The 20,153-nt window shown below is 36.1% G+C and overlaps 1 protein-coding gene across 5 annotated transcripts in view; it reads right to left on the bottom strand.

Annotated features, from left to right (window-relative positions):
* The window catches only part of SMYD3 (SET and MYND domain containing 3), a 405,436-nt gene that overhangs the window by 55,256 nt on the left and 330,027 nt on the right, over positions 1-20,153 (bottom strand). For all 5 annotated transcript variants that reach the window (XM_015623163.3, XM_033512601.1, XM_033512603.1 and 2 more), the window contains one exon: positions 16,359-16,469. In XM_015623163.3, the coding sequence (XP_015478649.1) occupies positions 16,359-16,469 (111 nt within the window). The remainder of the gene's footprint in view (positions 1-16,358; positions 16,470-20,153) is intronic.

Here is a 20,153-nt window from a genome sequence, read left to right as displayed (position 1 = left end):
TCACCTGTTCCATTCTCTAGTATTTCTATCTAAGAATTATTTCTCTCCCTATCTTTTCTGTTATTTGAGTTTCCTGAAAACATTCCATCCATAAAGGAACTCTCCTTGGAAAGGAGTGTAATCTACAAATTCTACAAATCTACAGATAAATGCTTCTCTTTCCTTCCTGTTCCTTCATACCACTCCTCTTCCCCCGATTACTTGTCTGTTTCTTATACTTCCTAAAAGTGTTCCCTGTCCATTAATTTCAGGCACCACTGCTTTCACACACGTTGTTAGTGATCACTGCTCTTTGTGATCCCAGCATTAAAAATCCTGATTTCTAAAAGATTCCCATGTGGACAGCATGTCCTCTGAGAGAAGATATTTCTCTTACCAAAACAAGCACATGCTAACCAGTAAGTACCATTGCCCTCTCCCCAAAAGTGCTTCCACTGCTCATTCATTGTATACTGCACCTCCAAAACCCTCCTGATCATTGGAAAGATTGATTATGGACTAGTTCTCCTTTCCTATTTAGGTTACAGTATAGATAAAGACATGGATTTTCAGTCCTCTCTATAACATTCCTCTTTCTTCTTCTCATAGGTGGAGGTAGAGAAACAAATGCAACATTGCCCACAGAGAGGAAACCATGAAGCTCTCCTCACCTCCCTTCAGAGCAGGGAGAAGTGGTGACCAGAAAATCCAAGTGGTAAATAACCCCTATACTTTTTTTCCTTCCCAGCATTCCTCCTATTTGAAGTGTGTCCAAGGGCACCTTCATTATATGCCTGTTTTCAGTATTCAGGTATTCAGTCCCACATAGGCAGAAATAAGCAGGTATTAGACTTCCAGGCTACCCTTAGATAAGTGAAAAAGAAGGACTGAAATTCTTCCTGACCACTATCTGCTCTTCTAAATACACAAATGGATTAAAAGAGTGCAATGTAACCACCAGCAAATGTCAGTTTTACAAAGGATAAAAACATATAAACCTTAGTTTGCATGTTGTATATATAGAAATTAGGGGTCTAACAAGAAATATTATTGATTATGATATTTTTCCAAGATTGAGAAATTACAGTAAATAATAATAGATTTTTCTGAACACAAAATCTATTAAATAATAACAATAACTAACAATAATGATGATTATGATGATGATAATAATAATAATAATAACAACAATAATAATAATCCTGTGTGACAGCAGCAGATAACCCTATTCTCTTTCTTGGTGTAAGCTTTAACTTTTAAATTTTCTGAATTGTAATACTTTAACACCTTAAAAGCTGTGGATATCTCAAATACCTAAACATTTCATAAAATTGTTGTCCATTGCTTATGATTTGCTTAATTTTTAAAAATTTCTAAAAATGTAAGCAACTACAGATGTGCGTCTGAACAGAACAGAGGAGCTCATACACATTTCAATCTGAGCATGACATTTTAGAACTGATCTCAGATACTCTGAAAGCATAAATAATGATTTTCTATTTCTGATTCTATTTAAAAGTGCAGGAGCTACTGAGTGTTTGTTTCCAGTAAACTTGGTAGCTCATTGCTAGACAGCAAAGACAAGCATTAAATGAGTAAAGACACTGCACATCTTCTGAAGTTTCCCTTTCAGAAAGATGAAGAAAAGTGTCAGTGAGAAAATGTAATATGCAAGCTGTGATATTGCAGCTATACTAAATTTCTGACATGAGTTTTTCTGAGCAAAAAAGGGCATGAGGGCCTGCTGGGCAATCACAGGTGCAGGCAGCTACAGACGCAGCAAAAGAAAGCACACTTGAGTGCTTTCCCAAAATAGCTGAGCTCATCTCCTATGAAACATTTTCTGGATGAAGTTTAAACTCAGAATCAAAGATTTCTCATCTCTTATTCTGAGGACTGTGGTTTACAGAAGCCTACAGCTTCAGTTGGAGATTCACTCACCTTCAGTCTTGTGAATGTACTTCATTAAGAACTACAAGTATGTGAAATTATCGGCGCACACAGTCCTGTCACAATTCAAGATTGCCATGTGATTTCTGAAGTTTTAAAAGCGCCTGTGCCCTGCTCCATGAAAAATAATGCCAAGTTCACAAATTCTCCTTTATCTATCCTTTGCAACCCATGTAAGGTTGTCCTCACCAGAAGCCTTGTGTTTTCTGTTGCATGGCTCTGAAGAGAGTGGCTGGGACATACAGCAATTCCAAAGGTACTCTGCAGACAAAAAACACACTGTGTTCCCTGTAAGGCTATTGGGAGGGGGTGAACTTCAACTTCTGAACAATTTGAATTTGTACTTTTTTATTTTTGAATTCTCAGAGTAAAATAAGATGCGTTGGATCTGGATGCCATATTGAATCTGTGCAGTACATTGCTCAGTATTAGGCAGGCTGCATTCCCTCACATAATCAATACCAGCTCTTCATGGATTACTGACTCTGGTGTCTGGAAGTGTGTAAGAACTGCACAGGCTAGTAGCACTCTAAATCGTATAAATATTGGAAAATTTAGCACTTCTTCACACCATTTCCATTTAAGTGCTCTACTTAGGCATTGAGATCAAGATGAAGGTTTCCCCGGACCCTGCATACAAGTAATGCAGAAACACAAGCAACTTCACAGGGCAGTATGAATAACCTTCCCTTAACATTATCCAACTTAGTAACAACATTACTATATTTACTCAGAAATTTAAAAGTGACATGAAAAACAGCTGTGGGAAATTTATCAAAATGAGATGATTTTAATAAAGAGAAAATTAAGACCAGCAAGTCTATTTTAAGAAGTTAGTTTAATTTAAGAAAATTAAATGGGACATAGATAAATCCAGCTTAGATTTAATTAAGACAAACTATTACGTAAGAGGAGTAAACAGACAAACAATTCTTAACCTCTACAGCTGCAAGTCTGATATGTGTCAGGTCCACAATTCTGCACAGCAGAAAATAGTAATTGTATTTCTGTCAGTCATACTCTATTTTTCTTCACTGCAATCCCATTTCAGCTATTAATTTCTGTGATTCTTTAAGACACACACATTTTTAAACAGCCTTTTCAAAGACCACCGCATCTCTATTTTGTATGATGCACAGGCAATCTCATAAATATTTTATAGTGAAGAAAACTGACATCATTCTTCCTAGTGACTCCCCTGTTATATAGATTCAAGGGTCACATTAGCCTTCTCTGCCAAAGGAAAACACAATGTTTTCCATTTCTGATCAGACACCCACTCTGAGATACATTTGATCAAATGTAGGTATTTGGGGCCACCCTTCTATATGAAATAGAAACACTCTCTGGGTGCAATCTTTATTACCGTAAAGCAGGCTTCTAAAATATGTCAGATGAATAACAAAGTGTGTTCATTCTTCTCCATTTTATCCATAAAGAAATCTAGAGCAACTAGCTCAGGTGATCACATTTATCCTGTCTGAGATTTGGTGAAATAAATCATAGCTGTAGATCCCCCTTTCAGATGTAGAACATGTGCTCCACCTTTGCAGTGCATTATATTTCAATATAATTTCAATAGGTCTAATTTACCAGCAATTCCAGTTATTCTGTGTTATTTGCCTGTTTTCAGAAATATTCATTATTCTCTCAGTCTTTGTCATCCATTAATTTTACTGGCAATGATTTTGCAATTACTTCCACTTAATTAATGAAAATGCTGTATCCTGTACAAAGAGGGTTATTATGGGCACACTTTGGAATTATTTGGTAAGCATTATATATAACTGATCATTATGGCAATGTAATATTTAAGTGTGTTGTCAGAACAAACTTTAGAGTGTATATATATTTAGAGTGCACATATATATAAATTCCTGTAGTAAGAAAAAATACACCAAAAAAGCTCAAAGATTTTATTAGTATTGAACATCAGAGCCCAATGGAAATTCTTTAAGCCCAATATTGCTCATAGATCAAGTGTTGTTATTAGAACTTTTCTGTTTTACATCCACTCTTTGTGATAAAAATCTCAACAAATAATGTTACAGACAGAATTTTCTCTCTTAAAAAGCAGTATAAAAGGATGCTAGGCTACTTAGCAAGGAAGAAAGATAGCATCAAAAGACAAGTCTGTCAAAATATAATCAATACACAGGGGTAAGCAGCTAAACTACATCATAACATCTTGCTACCTGGAGAATCCTCAAATGAAAGGCACACATATTTAATGCATTCTGAAGTAATTTCATTTAAGTGTAGGTCATTCTGGTTGCTGACCAAAACATTTACCATATTTATTTCTAAACTAGGTCCCTTATATACTACTACTCTTTTTGGAGTCACAATTGCACAGGGGCTATCCTTTGTCACACACAGTTCAGGCCCCCGGGGATGACTGACACTTTGCAAGACCTCAGTGCCTACGCCCAGTCAGGATGATGAGGACAGGACCGAGTTTTGTGTTTGTAACAGCACTGCCTTTATAAACCATCCTGTGTCAGGAGCCTAGGGCCGACTGCACAATTCCTATCCAAGCTGCATAGGTTACAAGCAGAAATAAAAATTGATTGGACAGTGGGAAGACCAATAAATAGAAGTTCACTATTTATCAACTCATAAAAAGCAGAAGTGAGGAGAAGCAAAGGAAATTACAGCTTAACATGAATGAAAGAGGGCCTTATGCCAGATCACCCAAAAATTCTTGTCACGTTTGTAATTCCATTGTAATTTCCATCATCAGTACAAAAATAAACCCTGTGTGTAGTTCATTTACCTGAGCAAGGATACTGTTCAGCCTAATCCCTAGCAACAGTGAGACTGGTATTTCACAGTCAGTCTTACACATTATGCATTTGTTAAGGCAATCTCTAGGCATCTTAGCACACAAACTGACAGCTATAAGGCAAATCTTCTTTACTCCTTAATTCTGCAACCTGTGGAGATATGGAGTGCCACTGAGTGCATTTAGTGGCTCAGGAGAGATCTGTAGGTCCAAAATCCTCAGAATTTTCACTTATTCACAACGTATAATCCAATCCACATTCATCAGTTCACCGAAATACGCGCTTAAGAGCATATATAAATCCCATTGAAGTTAATTTCTATGCAAATGACCAAATTCTTCACTAAGTAGAAGCATAGTTACTTATGAATTTCAAAGTACGCTTCAGTGATCTGAAGAACTTGTGCCCATTGAATTGCTTCTCACTGAAGATATACTGACATTAATTTAGATACTGTATTTGAACACTAATATCAAAACAATTTAATATCCTAATGCATGAGATACAACATGATAAAATTGTAGTGATAGTGATTCTGGTTTTTGATGTACACTGCAATGTAAAAAAAATAGTATTTACTTCAGCATATGCTTTCTGAATGAATGGGTGTGAAATACAGGAAGTTGATTGTTTAGAAAAGAACATGCAACGTGACTAAGCTCATACATAGTTGATCAATCCACTCCACCCCTTAAAATATTTGCTGGGTCTCAAAATTCCTAGAGTGCTGATAAAAACTGGTTGCCTAACTCACTAGTATGCTTCTTGAATATTTAGCATCAATACTCAAATCCATACTCTCCCAAGTTTTCTAAGGTCAGGAATAAAGGAGGTGAATTCATTTTTTACAACTGTAGCTCCTTGAGTGAGTACAATACCTGGAGTTTCCTCCTCTAGAATTTTGCCAACATATTTGACTGCTAGATTAATATTAGTTTGCCATAACCAAAGAAGAAATTTGCAAATACTTAGAAAAGATGATGTATAGTGTTTTAGTAATTTCAAGAACTTCTTTGGAGAATTATTATTGACTATTCTCTAACATGAATTTAAACAGTAAAGGTTCTTCCAGGGCTTAAAGGAAGCAGCCAGAAACACTCCATAAGGCAAATGAGTGGTTGAAACAGTTTCCAACACCTTTCTTGCACTCTGTTGTTCTGATTCAGTAATACAAACATTTAAGTCATTTTCACAAAAAAATAGGAAACAAAGTGAAAAGAACATTCTCTAAAATGTCATAATGTCATGGAAACTATTATAAGACCCTTATGAGACCCTCGAGGCCTTTATGTACTATTTTGATAGCTACCATGCAGCTGGTTCCTGCTGCCTGCCAGTGTTAGAAGTACTCACATGCCTCAGCAATCAATGGTGATGGGCCAAGGTGACTCAAAGCAAGGAGAGGTAGCCTACATCACAAAACATGTACTGAAAAGTAGACATCTTGACTTACCTCACAGCAACTGGGACCTGATACAACAAAATAATTTGGTGATACATAATCTACACTGGATTTACAATTTTCCAGAACAGTTCACAGTACCAGTAATCTATTTCTCTATGTCTTGATAAGTACTTTAAGTAATTTACTCATTGCTTGAAAACAAACTGTTCCAAAATATTTTTCCAGCCAGATGGATGAGTGCTGCCCTTCCAAAAAAATACCCTCAATGCTTTTTAACATTTCTTTTGCAGGTCAGGGTTTGGGGCAGGGGAGAAGCACCTCACTTTATTTGGACCCCCACCTTCATTTACCAAATACAGTGTAGTAGCTACAGAACCTTACAGTATCTTTCTCCATGATACAAAATGTCTATAGATTCAAAGTACTGTATTATTAGGCAGTAGATGGAATCAGATCTAAAGCTCTCAAAGCTCTGAAGGATTTCTTTTGTGCATGGGAATGATGCGAGTTTTACATTAAGCTAGAAATACTTTGAAGGTAAAAATTTTGTTGTCTAGATATTGTCAAAGGAAATGCAGGAGCTTTAGTTTATATCAACACTAAGACAAAGATTCATACCATAATCAATGTGATGCAGCAACATATTTTTCTTAATTATGGTGTTCAGATAAATCTTGGACAGAATTGTGACACACTGTTTTACTACAGTCCCCAGTTCAAATCACTGCTTATGGTATAATCAAGGACTTTTATACAATGCACTGAGCAATCCTGTGGAAAACAGCAGGATATCCTGCAGTGGGTCAAAAAAACTACACAATCCTCTGATGTAACTCTTGTGGCTGGAGTACATACAGCCTTCTAAAGCCTGCCGTCTTTTACATACAAAAGTTTCTCTTCCTGCTTTAGAATAGAGCTCATAAATACAAAATTTATAACTACAACTTTAGTTATTGCATTGTTGTGACATTAATTAAATTATGGCAAGAAGCTGATATGGCACATTGCTTATCATAGCAATTTTTCAAGCCAAAGCATTTAGTCTGCAGTTTTAAAGTCTCAAAAATTATAGGCTTTCTTGTTATTCAAATGAGCTCATTCTTGCTTTAATACACCTCAGAGAATATTAGTTAAGGACTGGAACTGATTTAGGCACCAAAGAGTGTGATTCAGTCTTTCTCAGCCTATGGTGCTTCCTATGAATTCAGCCAGAACCTCAACCTTTGAATTATTACACTGTCAAAAAGCAATTAGAATGAAGTCATGATACCTGATGACCTTGCCACAGAGTTCTAAATCAGTCAATCAACCTTTGAAAAATAAAATTTGGCTTGCAAAGAGTGTCTAAAAGTTTAGAGGCAGCTGGCAGGAAAGCTATCTCTCTTAATTTAAATGAGCCTAGAGTGAAAGATGCACTTTCACAATGTGTGATGGGAAATAGAAATGTGAGTCTTTCTATTAAGTTTCATAGTGAGATATACTAAAGAATAACTCATATTTTTTAATGTTACTTGAATAATGGGCATTTCAGTATCTAATTTATGGAGGGAGCCATGAAATAGGGCTTCACATTACTTTACAAAGGTCACAAAACAAATAGCAGCAAAAGAAAACAACCCCCACCATGTACTGGATGTGGAACATATTGTTCATTAAATAGGAAAATCTTTAAAACTGTCCTTGCATGTTCCATATATGTACTTCTGCACATACATATGCATACAATACTGCTTTTCCCATTCAGAGCTGTGTTTGTCCAGTGTAGGTACATGACCACTTCACCACACAAAGCAATCACAGTGAAATGGTTCACAGAATATGCTGTTCTTACAAGAGAGAGAATAGTTTAGTTCATAGATTTAATGATGGGTAGATTATCAGATTAAAATCAGGACTACTAGATTAAATTTTTTCCAGACTTTTAAAAGCCGCTATTGACCCATATAAGGCAAAACCATGTTCATACTTACGGGCTCAATGTGCAAAACCTGCTTAACACAACCAGTCATTATTCCACTCCTCTGACTGGAATTTTCAGAAAACTAGGACAACAGGCAGTGCAATGAAGCTACTTTACATCTTTACACCTACTGTATTTGCAGTATCTATTTCTAGTAATTTCCGAGCATTGTATTGGCAGTAAGTGATCTCAGAAAAAAAATAAACAGTAAGAAAGGTAAGATTTATCAGGACAATTTTTTTTGGCTGAGAAAAATGAAACAAAAGACAAATTTCTGAGCATCATAAAGTATATAGTATACAATCAGGATGGTGTTAAGAACCAGAAATTTGGAGTATGCAGAAAGCATATTCAGAATCTGAAGAGAAAGACACAGAATGCACTGGTATGAAGGAGAATCACAAGAACCATAGTTGAAAACATTTATTTAGAATGAAAAAGGTTCCTATGCAGTAGTATTGGGTGATGTCTTCAAGGCAATGTCTTCAACAAGGAATGAGTTAAAGATGACAAAAACTTAAGCTGAAATTACTTGAAGATGGCATATTGCAAAAAATTTCAGTGATCTAATAAAATTGTGTCCTATTTTAAGTAATTTGCTCATAAAGAGTAGAGTACTTTTCCACCTTCTTTTCTTCCTCCATGTTGGTGTGATTTCAGATTGTTTGTTGACTTTCCTGATGCTATTATTTATTTATTTATAAATTTATCTATTTATTTATTCATCAAACTGGCAGTAGCAGAATCACAGCTACACTGTTTTGACGGTTTTTAGACTGCACAGAGTAAAACCAGCATTTATCCCAAAAGCTGACAGTCTAAGACCAGATAAAACAATAAAGGAGGGTTCAAAATATACAGCATGCCTGCAAGGGCTGACTTTATGGTCAGCCCATATAATTTTGCTGTCCTGGTTTCAGTCTTTAAAGGTAAATGATAAATTGCTTTACTGTCAGAAAGGATTTAGCATCTTACATACAGAGAAGGGTATTTCCACTCACATTTTTCTACTTTTTCTTTAAAATTCATTAACATGTACAGGTGGAAAGAAAAAGATCCAAGCTCCTATTTCTATCTGATTTGGAACACGAATAGAGAAGACAGATACAGCGCACATCCTGGACTCCACCTGAACCTCACCCATTGTCTGAAGCACTAAGAGAGTTGTGGGGTTCCCTTACCCCACAGGGTCTGCTCTAATACCTAGGAAAAAATGTCATTCTGGCTCTGATGTAGATATTATTTTGTCCAAAGTGGATGACTTTCAACCAGAGTTTTTTGTATCCAGAAAATTGAAACTCAGTCAGTCCAGAGATCTGCAGTTTAAAGTTGCAACATCCGTTTTGGTTTTTGTAATGACTTAAGGAATCTGAATTGAATCCTATCGTATTTCAATCCAATTACCTAATCAGTGGGATTTTAAAAGATTGAACACACTGCAAAATAGAAAAAAGTGACTGATAAACAGACCAAGAAAATGCATCCAAAATCAAGATTTTTCCCTAAGGTACTACTGCTATTAGAAACCACCTTGACAGGCTGAAACATACAAGACCTTGTAGGAACCTCAGATTCCTACAATCTGAGATTCAAGCTCAGATAATGCAATGATTAGCTTCTATACATGTTTACAAAAAAACAGTCTCTCCAAAATCATCGCAGGAAGGTGTTTGGAAAGTGATTTGTCTGATAAAGCCTTATATTTAAATTATCGCTGTTTTTTTCCTGAATATTTTATGTCTATTTTATATTGCTAATCCAGAGTAAGATTTTTCTTATTTCAAATTGTCATTCAGCAGAGACCAAATAGTGACTGCTATAGGAATGAAAACATCTGAAAAAAGAAATCCTACCAGTAATAGGTTGTTCTAACATTCCCAAAGAAGCTGGTCATCCAGAAAGAATAGATCCAGAAGGATCCAGGAACTTAAATGTAGCTGCAACAGCCAAAAAAAGTGATGAGAATGCACTCTCTTCCCTTGGCAAAAAAAGTGTTTCTTCTTAAAACATCTGCCAGAAGATTTAAGTTTCCTATGAAATGGCTGGGTCTGAAAGGAATGGGATTCTGCTCCCCTCAGATGAGCATAAAGCCAGACTCCCAGGAGAGTGCCACACACCCACCTTCTGTGTTTGCTTTAAATATGAACTCAATGGACCAAACTGATACAGGTTGCCCTATTAATGATCTCCTGCAAAGGCAAAGAATTTACATACATCTTTCAATTCATGTCTATTTATAAGAACAGCCAGATCTTTTCCATGACCTTGACAACCCAAGTGAGCTCCAGCTGGATGCTGCCAAGTGGTGACCAGAGCACACTGAGGCAGTCCCAAAGCAACTGGGATAGGCAAGCTGTCATGGAAAAATGATCACAGCGCATTTGTCAGTGTCTTTGGAACTGCACTTCTGTGGAAAAAAAGGACAATGTTGAAAGATGGAAGGAGCCTCAGAAGTCATGTAAGAAACATTAAGAAGCTGAAGACATGATGCCTTTGTTAATTATCAAGAGATCCCAGAAATTAGAAGCAGCTGCCTTGTTTTTTACTGTCATTTTTTGCACTAGAAAAATAAAAGCCCTCTGTCCTTGGCTGTTTGGAAACCCATCCCAAGAGGGTAAGATCCTCTGAAAGAAACAGAAGAGTGTTAGTCTGGCTGCTGGATTTCAGGAATGAATCCAGGGTTTATGTCACTACCAAATGCTTTGCCAGAGGGAAGAAATAGCCAGCCACCTATGGAGAGAAACAGAGTCGTGCCCCAGCGAGCTCCATTTACTGCCACTGACTTTTGTGGGCACTGGTAATCCTGATGTTGGGCTGGACAAGTAGGTGGGTGAAACTGATCTCTGGCTTGGTGTCACACTGTAGTTTGTTTCAAAGGCAATTCTAGTGGCAAAACAGTAAAAAGGATGAGGAACAAAAAAGTTCTACAATTAACTATTGTAAACTCTGTATTTTGATAGAAAATTAACTCAACAAGCATTCTTTCGGAACACAATCCTGATAAATTTTTTAACACACTGTTTAGTATGTTGGTACTTGGCAAGATTTTTAGAATCAAGACTAGAGAAACAGATGCTCCTAGTTTTTTCTTTGCTTTGATCACAGTGTTTTATGTTCAGTTAGCTGTATAAAGAGACTTGTTTTCAACAATCCTATTTAATCCTTGCTTCCCAGGTTTCATCTTTTGAATTAATTTGGAGGTCTCATCTTTCATATTGTCCTTGGGAAACTCAGTGAGAATGTAAATGTCTAAAAATAAATAAATATTAGGAAAACTGGGACACAAACTCATGGAACTTGACAACTCAGCAGTTTAAAAAGGTACTTCTTAACACATAATTTTGTGTTTCCTGTGTCCTAAATATATGATCCCTGAGGGAGGGGTGACATTTTTGTACTAACACCAGTAGCGTGATCTTGCATGAAGCCTTTACATCCTAATGAAAAACAACAGTCAATAATAATACTCTTCATGTAACAATGCCTCTGTAATTGAAGCACATATTCTTCAAAGGTATTGCTGAGAGCAAACACGAAGATCAAAGGTGAAAATGTTGTATAATGTATCTTTGCAGATATTCAAGCGTCTTTCAGGAAACCTGGTGAGGCAAATCAACCACAGACACATACTGTAGCAACTAATTTGATCAATTTACTTACATTTGATGAAGCTCTAAACTACAGTTGTGTTGTTCCCTCTGCTAGAACCTGATTTTGAGAACCCTTGAATTGGAAACTGGACTTGTGATGTTCTCTACCATAATTCAAGCTGCAATATAAGTCAGTACTCTTTTGCAAAGCAAAAAAAAAATAAATTAAAGGAATAACATGCTTACTGGTGTTATGCTGTTATTAACTTTGGCAACTTTCAAACACTGGCCAAATATAAAAATGATTCAGAGTCAAGTCCATTGCTTTTGACCTTGTAATAAATAAAAGCTTTCCAAAAACTAAGCTAGACTGAAATATTAAATCCCGGCTCCAAAAGAGAAAGACGACTCATAACAAAGCCATTCTATAAGCACAAATGTCCCTGAAATCCTTGGCTGAAAATACACAACATGAACAATTCTCTGGCTCATGACTGTGGAAAAAACTGTTCTTCATTTAAAATGTTTGTCATCAATGTAAACCCATCTTTAATTATAATTAATGTAAGGGGCTTTTATGTGCTGGAATAGCAATATGTTGCCAAGAGTTCAGCTTGGCACACATTCCTGAATCACAGTGGAGATTGATCTTAAAATGGAGCAAAGAATAATGTGTAAAGCTATCAAAGACACAATGAGCTGAAGACAATACAGTAGCTATAACTTGAAGTATTGACAGACAGGAAGTATCCTATGAGTGACTTTTAGGAAGACATATTTTTTTCCCCCTCTTTTAGTTCCTGATTTGTTTTTTTCTAAGTTTGGGCAAAAGTCTTGATTGGACTTGTAGTTAATGCCATTCAATTTGTCAGGAAATGAAGCAGCAAAAGTTTCACCTCCATCTTATCTTAACCAGCTTACAGTGGTGAATTTGTACTCGCCAGGCTGCTCGACCAGCCGATAAAAGACACTGGCCAGCATTATAATATGTCCTTGGAATTAAAATGCAGCTCACATTGAGGCTCAGGCACCAAAAATTATTTAAGATCCCCAGCTCAGCTATTGCCACTGTTTGCTTCTCTTTTCTCATCCCTGATAGCAGCTATGCACCTAGATTATTCCATGGCTGTGCTCACGGTTGGAGAGGAAGATAAAGAACTACTACTGTATAGCAAAGATTCACTCTGAAGTCCTTTCACCAGCAGTGACCAGTGAGGAACATTTCCTCTCATTTTGCATGCAGTGCCACTGTAATTGCTCAGCCATGGAGCTCTTCCCTTGGTCTGGGGCTGTGTCTGCTCACACTGAGTGCCAGTGTCTATCAGTTGATGCTAAAATTCAGTAGCTTTGGCTTCAGCGAGGGTCCCTGTGGTTGGGCTGCAGCCTGCTTCATGACACTTGAAAATGTACCCTTTGCCATATTAGAGCCTCAGATCCTGATAATTGTACAAGGGAACTGTATATATCTAGGCAGTGTTGTAACTGCACTCTGGTTATCCACGTCAGCTAGCACAGAAATGTAATCATGTCAGCCTTGATTTTGTATTTATATATATTTCATGGAGCAGAATAATTTAACTCGCCAAACTTTATCTGTCTAAAGAGTGGGCAATTTACTTGAAGGCATTCCTTTAACCTCTTTTATCCAGTCCAATTTTCATGGATTTCTACTGAAGATGGTATGAATGAGCTGCTTTTCTTTGCTCTTGGTATGAGGGAGGCACAAAGCACACAAATAAACCCCAAACTATTCTGCTTCAAGGAATTATTCTCATTTAAACAAATCCATCACATAAAGCTAAAAGACCTTAGAAAATACAGCATATTTCTTTATTATCCTTTGGGCACCAAGATACTCAGCAGAAGTATAAATTACCTATAAATTGTCTTCTCACTGCATTTGTACAGATTGAAAAAAACAGAGCTTCATAGAACATTCACAAAAATGATCTCCAACAGTCAGATCTGTTTTCTAGTCAGAAACCTATTGAGTTCCAGTTGAAATGGCAGCTTCCTACCAATTATGAAAAATAAGTGTTGGACCTTAGAAAACAAAGGCTACTCTTGAATATAACAAATTTCCTGAGGCCACTTGCCATCAGTAACTGACTTGAGAATAGAAATTTGATACTATCTTCCTTTTCCACTCAGGCATTTAACACTAAATGAACAAGCCTTTAAAAAATACAACAGGAAACATAAATTTCATTGATAATTATCTTGCCAAGCATTTTTATAAATATGAATAAATAAGGATGCATGTAACTAAGTACAAATAAACATAAGGTTTATGGGCCCTTCATATAAACTTGTAACATACATTTCCCACGGGATATGCAGGATCACTTTTAAAACATTACAGAAGATGTAGAATAAAACTACAGTGCAAGTCCCTTGACTTAAAACTTTACTATAAATTGATGTGAGCATCTTGAGAGCTTTCACTGTTCCCTAGTATGTGCTCAGCAGCTTGCAAGCACACTCCACAGGACTGGAGTAACACAAACTCTATTAATGGTTGTGTAAATGTCTAAAAATGCAATTTCAAAAAGGGTTCCAGCTTTTTTGATGAGATTACTGCAACTGAAAAAAATTCCCAATACACAAGAACTTACTTGAATGGATAAGGCATTTCTGTAATTTGCCTTTTTACCTATAAGAAAGATATATGGTATGAATTGCTGTTGACTAAACTTTTTTTCTGCAAAGCAATGTTGTAAAGTGGGAATTTACTATTAGCTGACTATATTGAGTCACAATATTGACTCTGCCACTCTTGATGACCCAGAGTCACAGCTCTTGCCTATTCTATCGACAAAGATTTTTCTTTTAAAAAAATTCCTAAAATGACTTAGAAATTTGACGCAGTATTAGGGATAGTTCAGCAGAGATGTCTTGAATAACTTTGTCAATTTTAGGCATCTAAATCTAGACATTTTGTAGTTTTCAACCCCAGAATTTCCATAAATATGACCTCCTGATGTAGCTGTAGTGTTACATGACTCCCAGCTTACCAGCAGTGACTGAGAAAAATGGAAAAAATAACAAGCTAGTCCTATAGAGATTTTACAAATTCAGTTGTCGCAGAGAAATGAAACACAATACTGTGAGGACTGCTGCAGATAATAATCACCCTAAAATGAAGCTGAGAATAAAGATGTCTTCCTTATAGTCATTAACAGACCAAGCTGCCATGAGGCCTCTAGACCTTCACAGACCTCTCTGTATGGTAACAATCAGACAACCACAGAATTTCAGAATGTGGTCACAAAGAGCTTTCCAAGCATCTCACAATATCATTCCCAGGGAAATTTTGTGAATGAGCAAAAAAAAAAAAATATCTATAGAATATGAACGCAAATGACAATTATATTTTCAAAAAGAAAAATATAATGAATTAATTTTAACCTATGTATGAGAGTATTGGTTTCATTAATATATGCACATATAACTTCACTTAAGTATTTTTTGATGTTATATGTTGATTCTAACAATGACACATAACCAGCTTGGGGATATTATTTCCTAAAATATTCCACATGCTGAATGGTTTTTACACCTCTTGCCTACCCTTTCACAAACTGTTAAGTGATCCTTGAAGACTCTTTAGACTGCTTATTTTTCTTAATCATCATTGCATCTGTGAGGATGTCATTTACCCAAAACTAATCCAAGATTTCATGGCACTTGAGTGATCATCCTTAAAAGAAAGACAAAAAGAGGTCTTCACTGCCTCTGAGTAGAATTGCAGCAGCTTTTGTCAGGCACAGAATGCCAACACGGACAGGAAGTAATTTAGCATTATGTCATAAGCCTGAAATTTTCTGTGCTCTCTTTTTTGAACTGCTTACTGATGAATCAAAGCATATGTTACAGTTTAAATTTTGGGGGTTTCTTTTTCTTCTTCTGTTTTTTTCCTCTGTGCAGCAATTATTCATAAATCATATTATGCTTGGAATTACATTTTCATCAATACCTTTCTTACTGTTTCTAATCTTGCAGGAACACATTTAGCTATGGCAATTGACTCACTCCAAACAGGCATTTGTGAAAATAAGAACAACTGTATATAACAAAAAGAGACTAAGTGCATAAACTGCTATGAAGCAAGCCTCATTTTGCCTATTCCATTTAATCTCTCATCAACAAATTTGTTGTGTCAAGGTTGTATAAATATGAAGCAAACCAGAATATAATCAAATCAAGTTAGGCTGAACCCTAGTAAGAGATTGCAGTGAACAAAAGTTTATCTACCACCACCACTGACCTGCTACTCCAAGAACTTGTGAAGTGAATGAGAATAAAAACCACAAAGTCACCCAAGGATGTTCACCATTCTCTATAAAAACTGCTGAACAAGCTTGGTAGTTCTTGAAAATAACTGATGCAGGTGTTTGGCAAAATCAATTCAACATTATTTTGAGGATAAGCACACCCTTCCTGTTACTTCAGTTGAAGTTCCAAGATTATTCTTTTGAATAGAAAAATGCCAACATTTCCTGCTTTTCTTTCATTCAGAGTTGTCTTTCATAGTAACAAAAACCACAATGAGGGCAGAGGCAATTTTCTCCTTTATTCTGGCCATTCAATTAGTAGCAAAAGATAAGTATTATGGTAAGGAAGAAAAGCTGCTAATGGGCCTCGGAAAATTCTGTTTCACTGGCAAGAAATTTCTTTTCTCAGCCTACCTTCTCCTGATTCTGGCAGAGTAGACAATCACATTCAAAGCAATACTGGCGCACCAGCTGCTTTTGGCGTTCCCTGGTAGGCATCAGTGATTCAACATAGCTGATGGTGAGCTGTATGCAGTACATAAAAAAAAAAAAGAAAAAAAAAAAAGAGTTGGCATATTTTACAAAAAATCCATACTCTGTATTAGCATATAGATGTATTAGCAGAGGCAACACTTTTCTGATACAACATTTTCCCCAGCATAAAATAAAATGCTAACAGATTATTTTCTAGAAGAAATTGACTACTTCTACAGAAGGTGAAAAAAAGAGAAAATAATTTCTATGGAAGAACACCTTTTCACATTTCAAGATCAATATTGTTTAAAATTATTAATTTTACCCAAAATTATCACTATTTCAACTTTTAATCCTAATTTCCAAGAAAAATAAAAGAAGGAAAGTAAGAAAAGATAGCAAAGAAACTCTGCATAAAGTATCTGAATTCCTTGTGCATGAAATCTCATTTTCTGTCTAGCTCCAGAGCTTAAATGTGTATTTACCACTACTGTTATACACTATCCAACTATCTCCATATTTTTTTCCTCAGGGAAGTCTCTACTTTCTTGCAAATATATGTTTGAACCTGAGGATAATTCCTCTTACGTCACAGACATTTTCAGTATGTCTGTGATGTTTCCCCAGTGACCAAGGAAGCACAAAAGCATTGCAGTTTAACTTGTTGAAACTATTGACAAGAAGATTTATTGAAATTATAAAAGAAAATGTGTGCCTATATTTGTGCCATTTTCAAGTTCTTACACTGTACAGCGTGAATTCCAATGAACTACAGAGAAGTCTGTAGTTTGTTCACTTTGATGCCTGCCAGAAAGAATTTTACAGGACTAACCATTCTTAGAGTTCTTGAAATGTTTTAAGTGCTGCACAGGCACAAATTGATGATAAGGAAAAGAACATAACAAAAAACCAGCTCAGTTCAGACCAGCTACAGTCACACATGCTATTAAGTGATTACACTATACGCCCAACACACTTTGAAACACTCCAGAGAGGTCAGAGCTGAAAAAAATCAGGTCACATTATTTCATCCTGAGCCTAGACACTTCAACTAATTGGGAGAATTTTCACATGGTTTTCAGTTAAATCATAAGAGTCCATTCAAAGAAATTACAGAAAGGAAAACCTGACCAATTTTAGTAATGACCATGAAATACATTGTAAGAACTTGCATTTTGCAAATTAGTGAGCATTCTAATTGAATGAGCAATTAATAAACAACTAAAACAATTTCTTTTCATTTTTTTCATTTATTATTACAGTGTAATTTGATTACATACTATGTTAAAAGAAGTGTGCTGAGATAGCAAATTCAAGCATTTAAAATAAATATGGCCTCATAATTGAAGCTTAATTGTATAATTAATGAGACAAATTAAAATTCTACAATTAATCATAAGCTAGAAAGTGTGAGAACTTTGTTAGGTTTAGAATTCTATATAATGTTGTTCTGTCCCAGCTTGTGCATGTCTGAGCCAAGAGAGGATTAGTTTCACCACTACAGGCTTACAGCAGAACAGTCTGTAATAATATTTTACATGGGAGCCATAGGCTTCCCTCTGATCTTTCTGCAGTGAATGAATGGAAATTGTCCTGCTTATTTATTCACCATCCTTTTCTTCCAAGCTTTGTCTCTTCTGCCCCATTATCTCCAATATCCCTCTTATTCTTTCTCTTCTCTTCCCCTCAATGTGAGTATAATTTTCCTGTCTTATTCTCAACATCTGATTATCTAAACCTGTTTTCTAGCCATAAATTCTAGCTCCTTACATAGCCACGTTTGGTACAAAGGGATGATTTCATCCCTGTCTCAGAAGAGTCTCAGATCTGTCCTTCAGCCTTGTCTTACACCTTTCCCCGCTGTGTTCACTTGCTTTCCAAAGTTAACAGTCCTTATTGCCCTACTCTGATTTCTCAAACATCTTCAATGGCACCAGCTTTGTCCTCACTTCTTTCCACAGCTGGTCCTAATCTGCCCCCTCCTTGGTGCAGTAAGAAAGGTCTGTTTCCCTTCCCACAAAGCATTTTCCATCCAAACTGCAGTCCTAACCTCATCCTTCAGACATTCTAAACCAAATTTCCCTCTCTCATTAAAAGTCTCCTGATCTTCATGTCTCCTTGCAACTCGCAAGTGTTTTCTGTCAAAGTCAATCCACACACTGGCTGTTCCCTGTCTCTTGTCCTCTGCATAAACACCTCTGGTTTTGACTCTTGTCCTGCTGGGCTTTAGGTTCAGGTGGCATCCAACAGTAAAAAGGATTTAATCAAGTTCAGACGCAGTGCAAGACAGTAGAAATCTTCTGGGAAAAATAATTCACGCAAGATTAGTATATTTCTTGCCAAAATACTTAAGACAATGGTTTAAACCCTGTCATTACTGTTGAAATCATCATTAGGCAGGGTTCAGTTCTAATACTGCAAAACAAACACATAGAGCCAACATTGAATATACCTTACCTATCTAGCCTACAGGCTTCATCCCTTTCTCTCTTTATATCTATAGCTTTTTTCCCCCCTTTTTTCATTTATGTTGCAGAAATCTTGGGGGTAGGAAGAAATTTCAAAAAAATACATTTCTTTTCCAGAGGTTACCACAAACATAACAACATGCTCTGGATTAAAATACATGACTGCTCAGAGGAGGAGAAGAGGCTTCATCACATTGATCTCTCCTTCTAGCATTTTAACAACTTGGGGTCTCTCTTGCCCAAGTTCAAATTCCCAGCCATGCCAGCAGAAATCTCTGAGTGAAAAAATGTGTGTAGTTGGCAGACTGAGTGGCAAAATATAATTAGAATATTTAGAAACATTATCAACCTAACAGTGACTGAGCCTATACTTATAATTTAATTCTTTAAACACGAATTTTCTGTATTCAGGTCTCTCTCCTAGCCTTGCTTTAATTTTGGATCACTTCATTAGAAGCAAGGCTCATTTAAATTGTACATATTTGGGAAATATGCCCATTTATCAAAGGTTGTCTTAATGGTATTTGCATGTGGGATGTATGCTACTAATTAAAACATTACTTAACTGACCAAAGCTTGCCTCTTTATTGCATTGTTTATAAAGAATGCAGTAAATCTTTTCCCCCTGAACTGGAGAATACATATTAAAAATATATTGCCTTTATGAAGGCAAAGCAAGAAATTATTTAACAGATTTATTGACTCTTAAGACTTTCTCCTTAGAAATATATCACTGTCTGAGCCCTGCTTCTTCATCTGACACAGAAATTCTTTAATCATGGATATGGTGGTTAGTTTCTCATGTTCCTCATCTGCTAACTGAGGTAGACACAATTTTCCATTACTGCTACGATGCAGTGGACTTAATTTATGTGGGGTTTTGTTCCCTGGGTTTATTTTGTGTTTGGTTTTTAGGGTTTTTTTTTTTGGTAATAGAATATAAGCCACAAAATTTATAGAAAGAAATTCTGTAAAAATTTAAAATCAACTACTTCAATGCAAATGGCAGGGAGAAAAAAGGGAATCTTCTTGGTTTTGCAATCATGGGTCTCAGAATCTTTGGGAGGGCTGTGTACAGAAATCTGTTCCTGAGACAGAGTTATAGAAGTGTGTAACACTCTGCACTCTTTCTGTTATGGATTATAAGATCAAAATGCCTTCTAATTCAAGGAAAAATTTGTTTCTAAAATCTTTAATGGGACAAAATATAATGTGTGAAGCACACACAGATACAAAACTTCTCACAGAATGACAGAAACAGAAACAT

This window comes from Parus major, chromosome 3 (genome assembly GCF_001522545.3).
Source record: "Parus major isolate Abel chromosome 3, Parus_major1.1, whole genome shotgun sequence".
In the NCBI taxonomy this organism is placed as follows: Eukaryota; Metazoa; Chordata; class Aves; order Passeriformes; family Paridae; genus Parus; species Parus major.
Note: the sequence above shows the minus strand (reverse complement) of the source record. Positions and strands in the feature narration are given on the sequence as shown.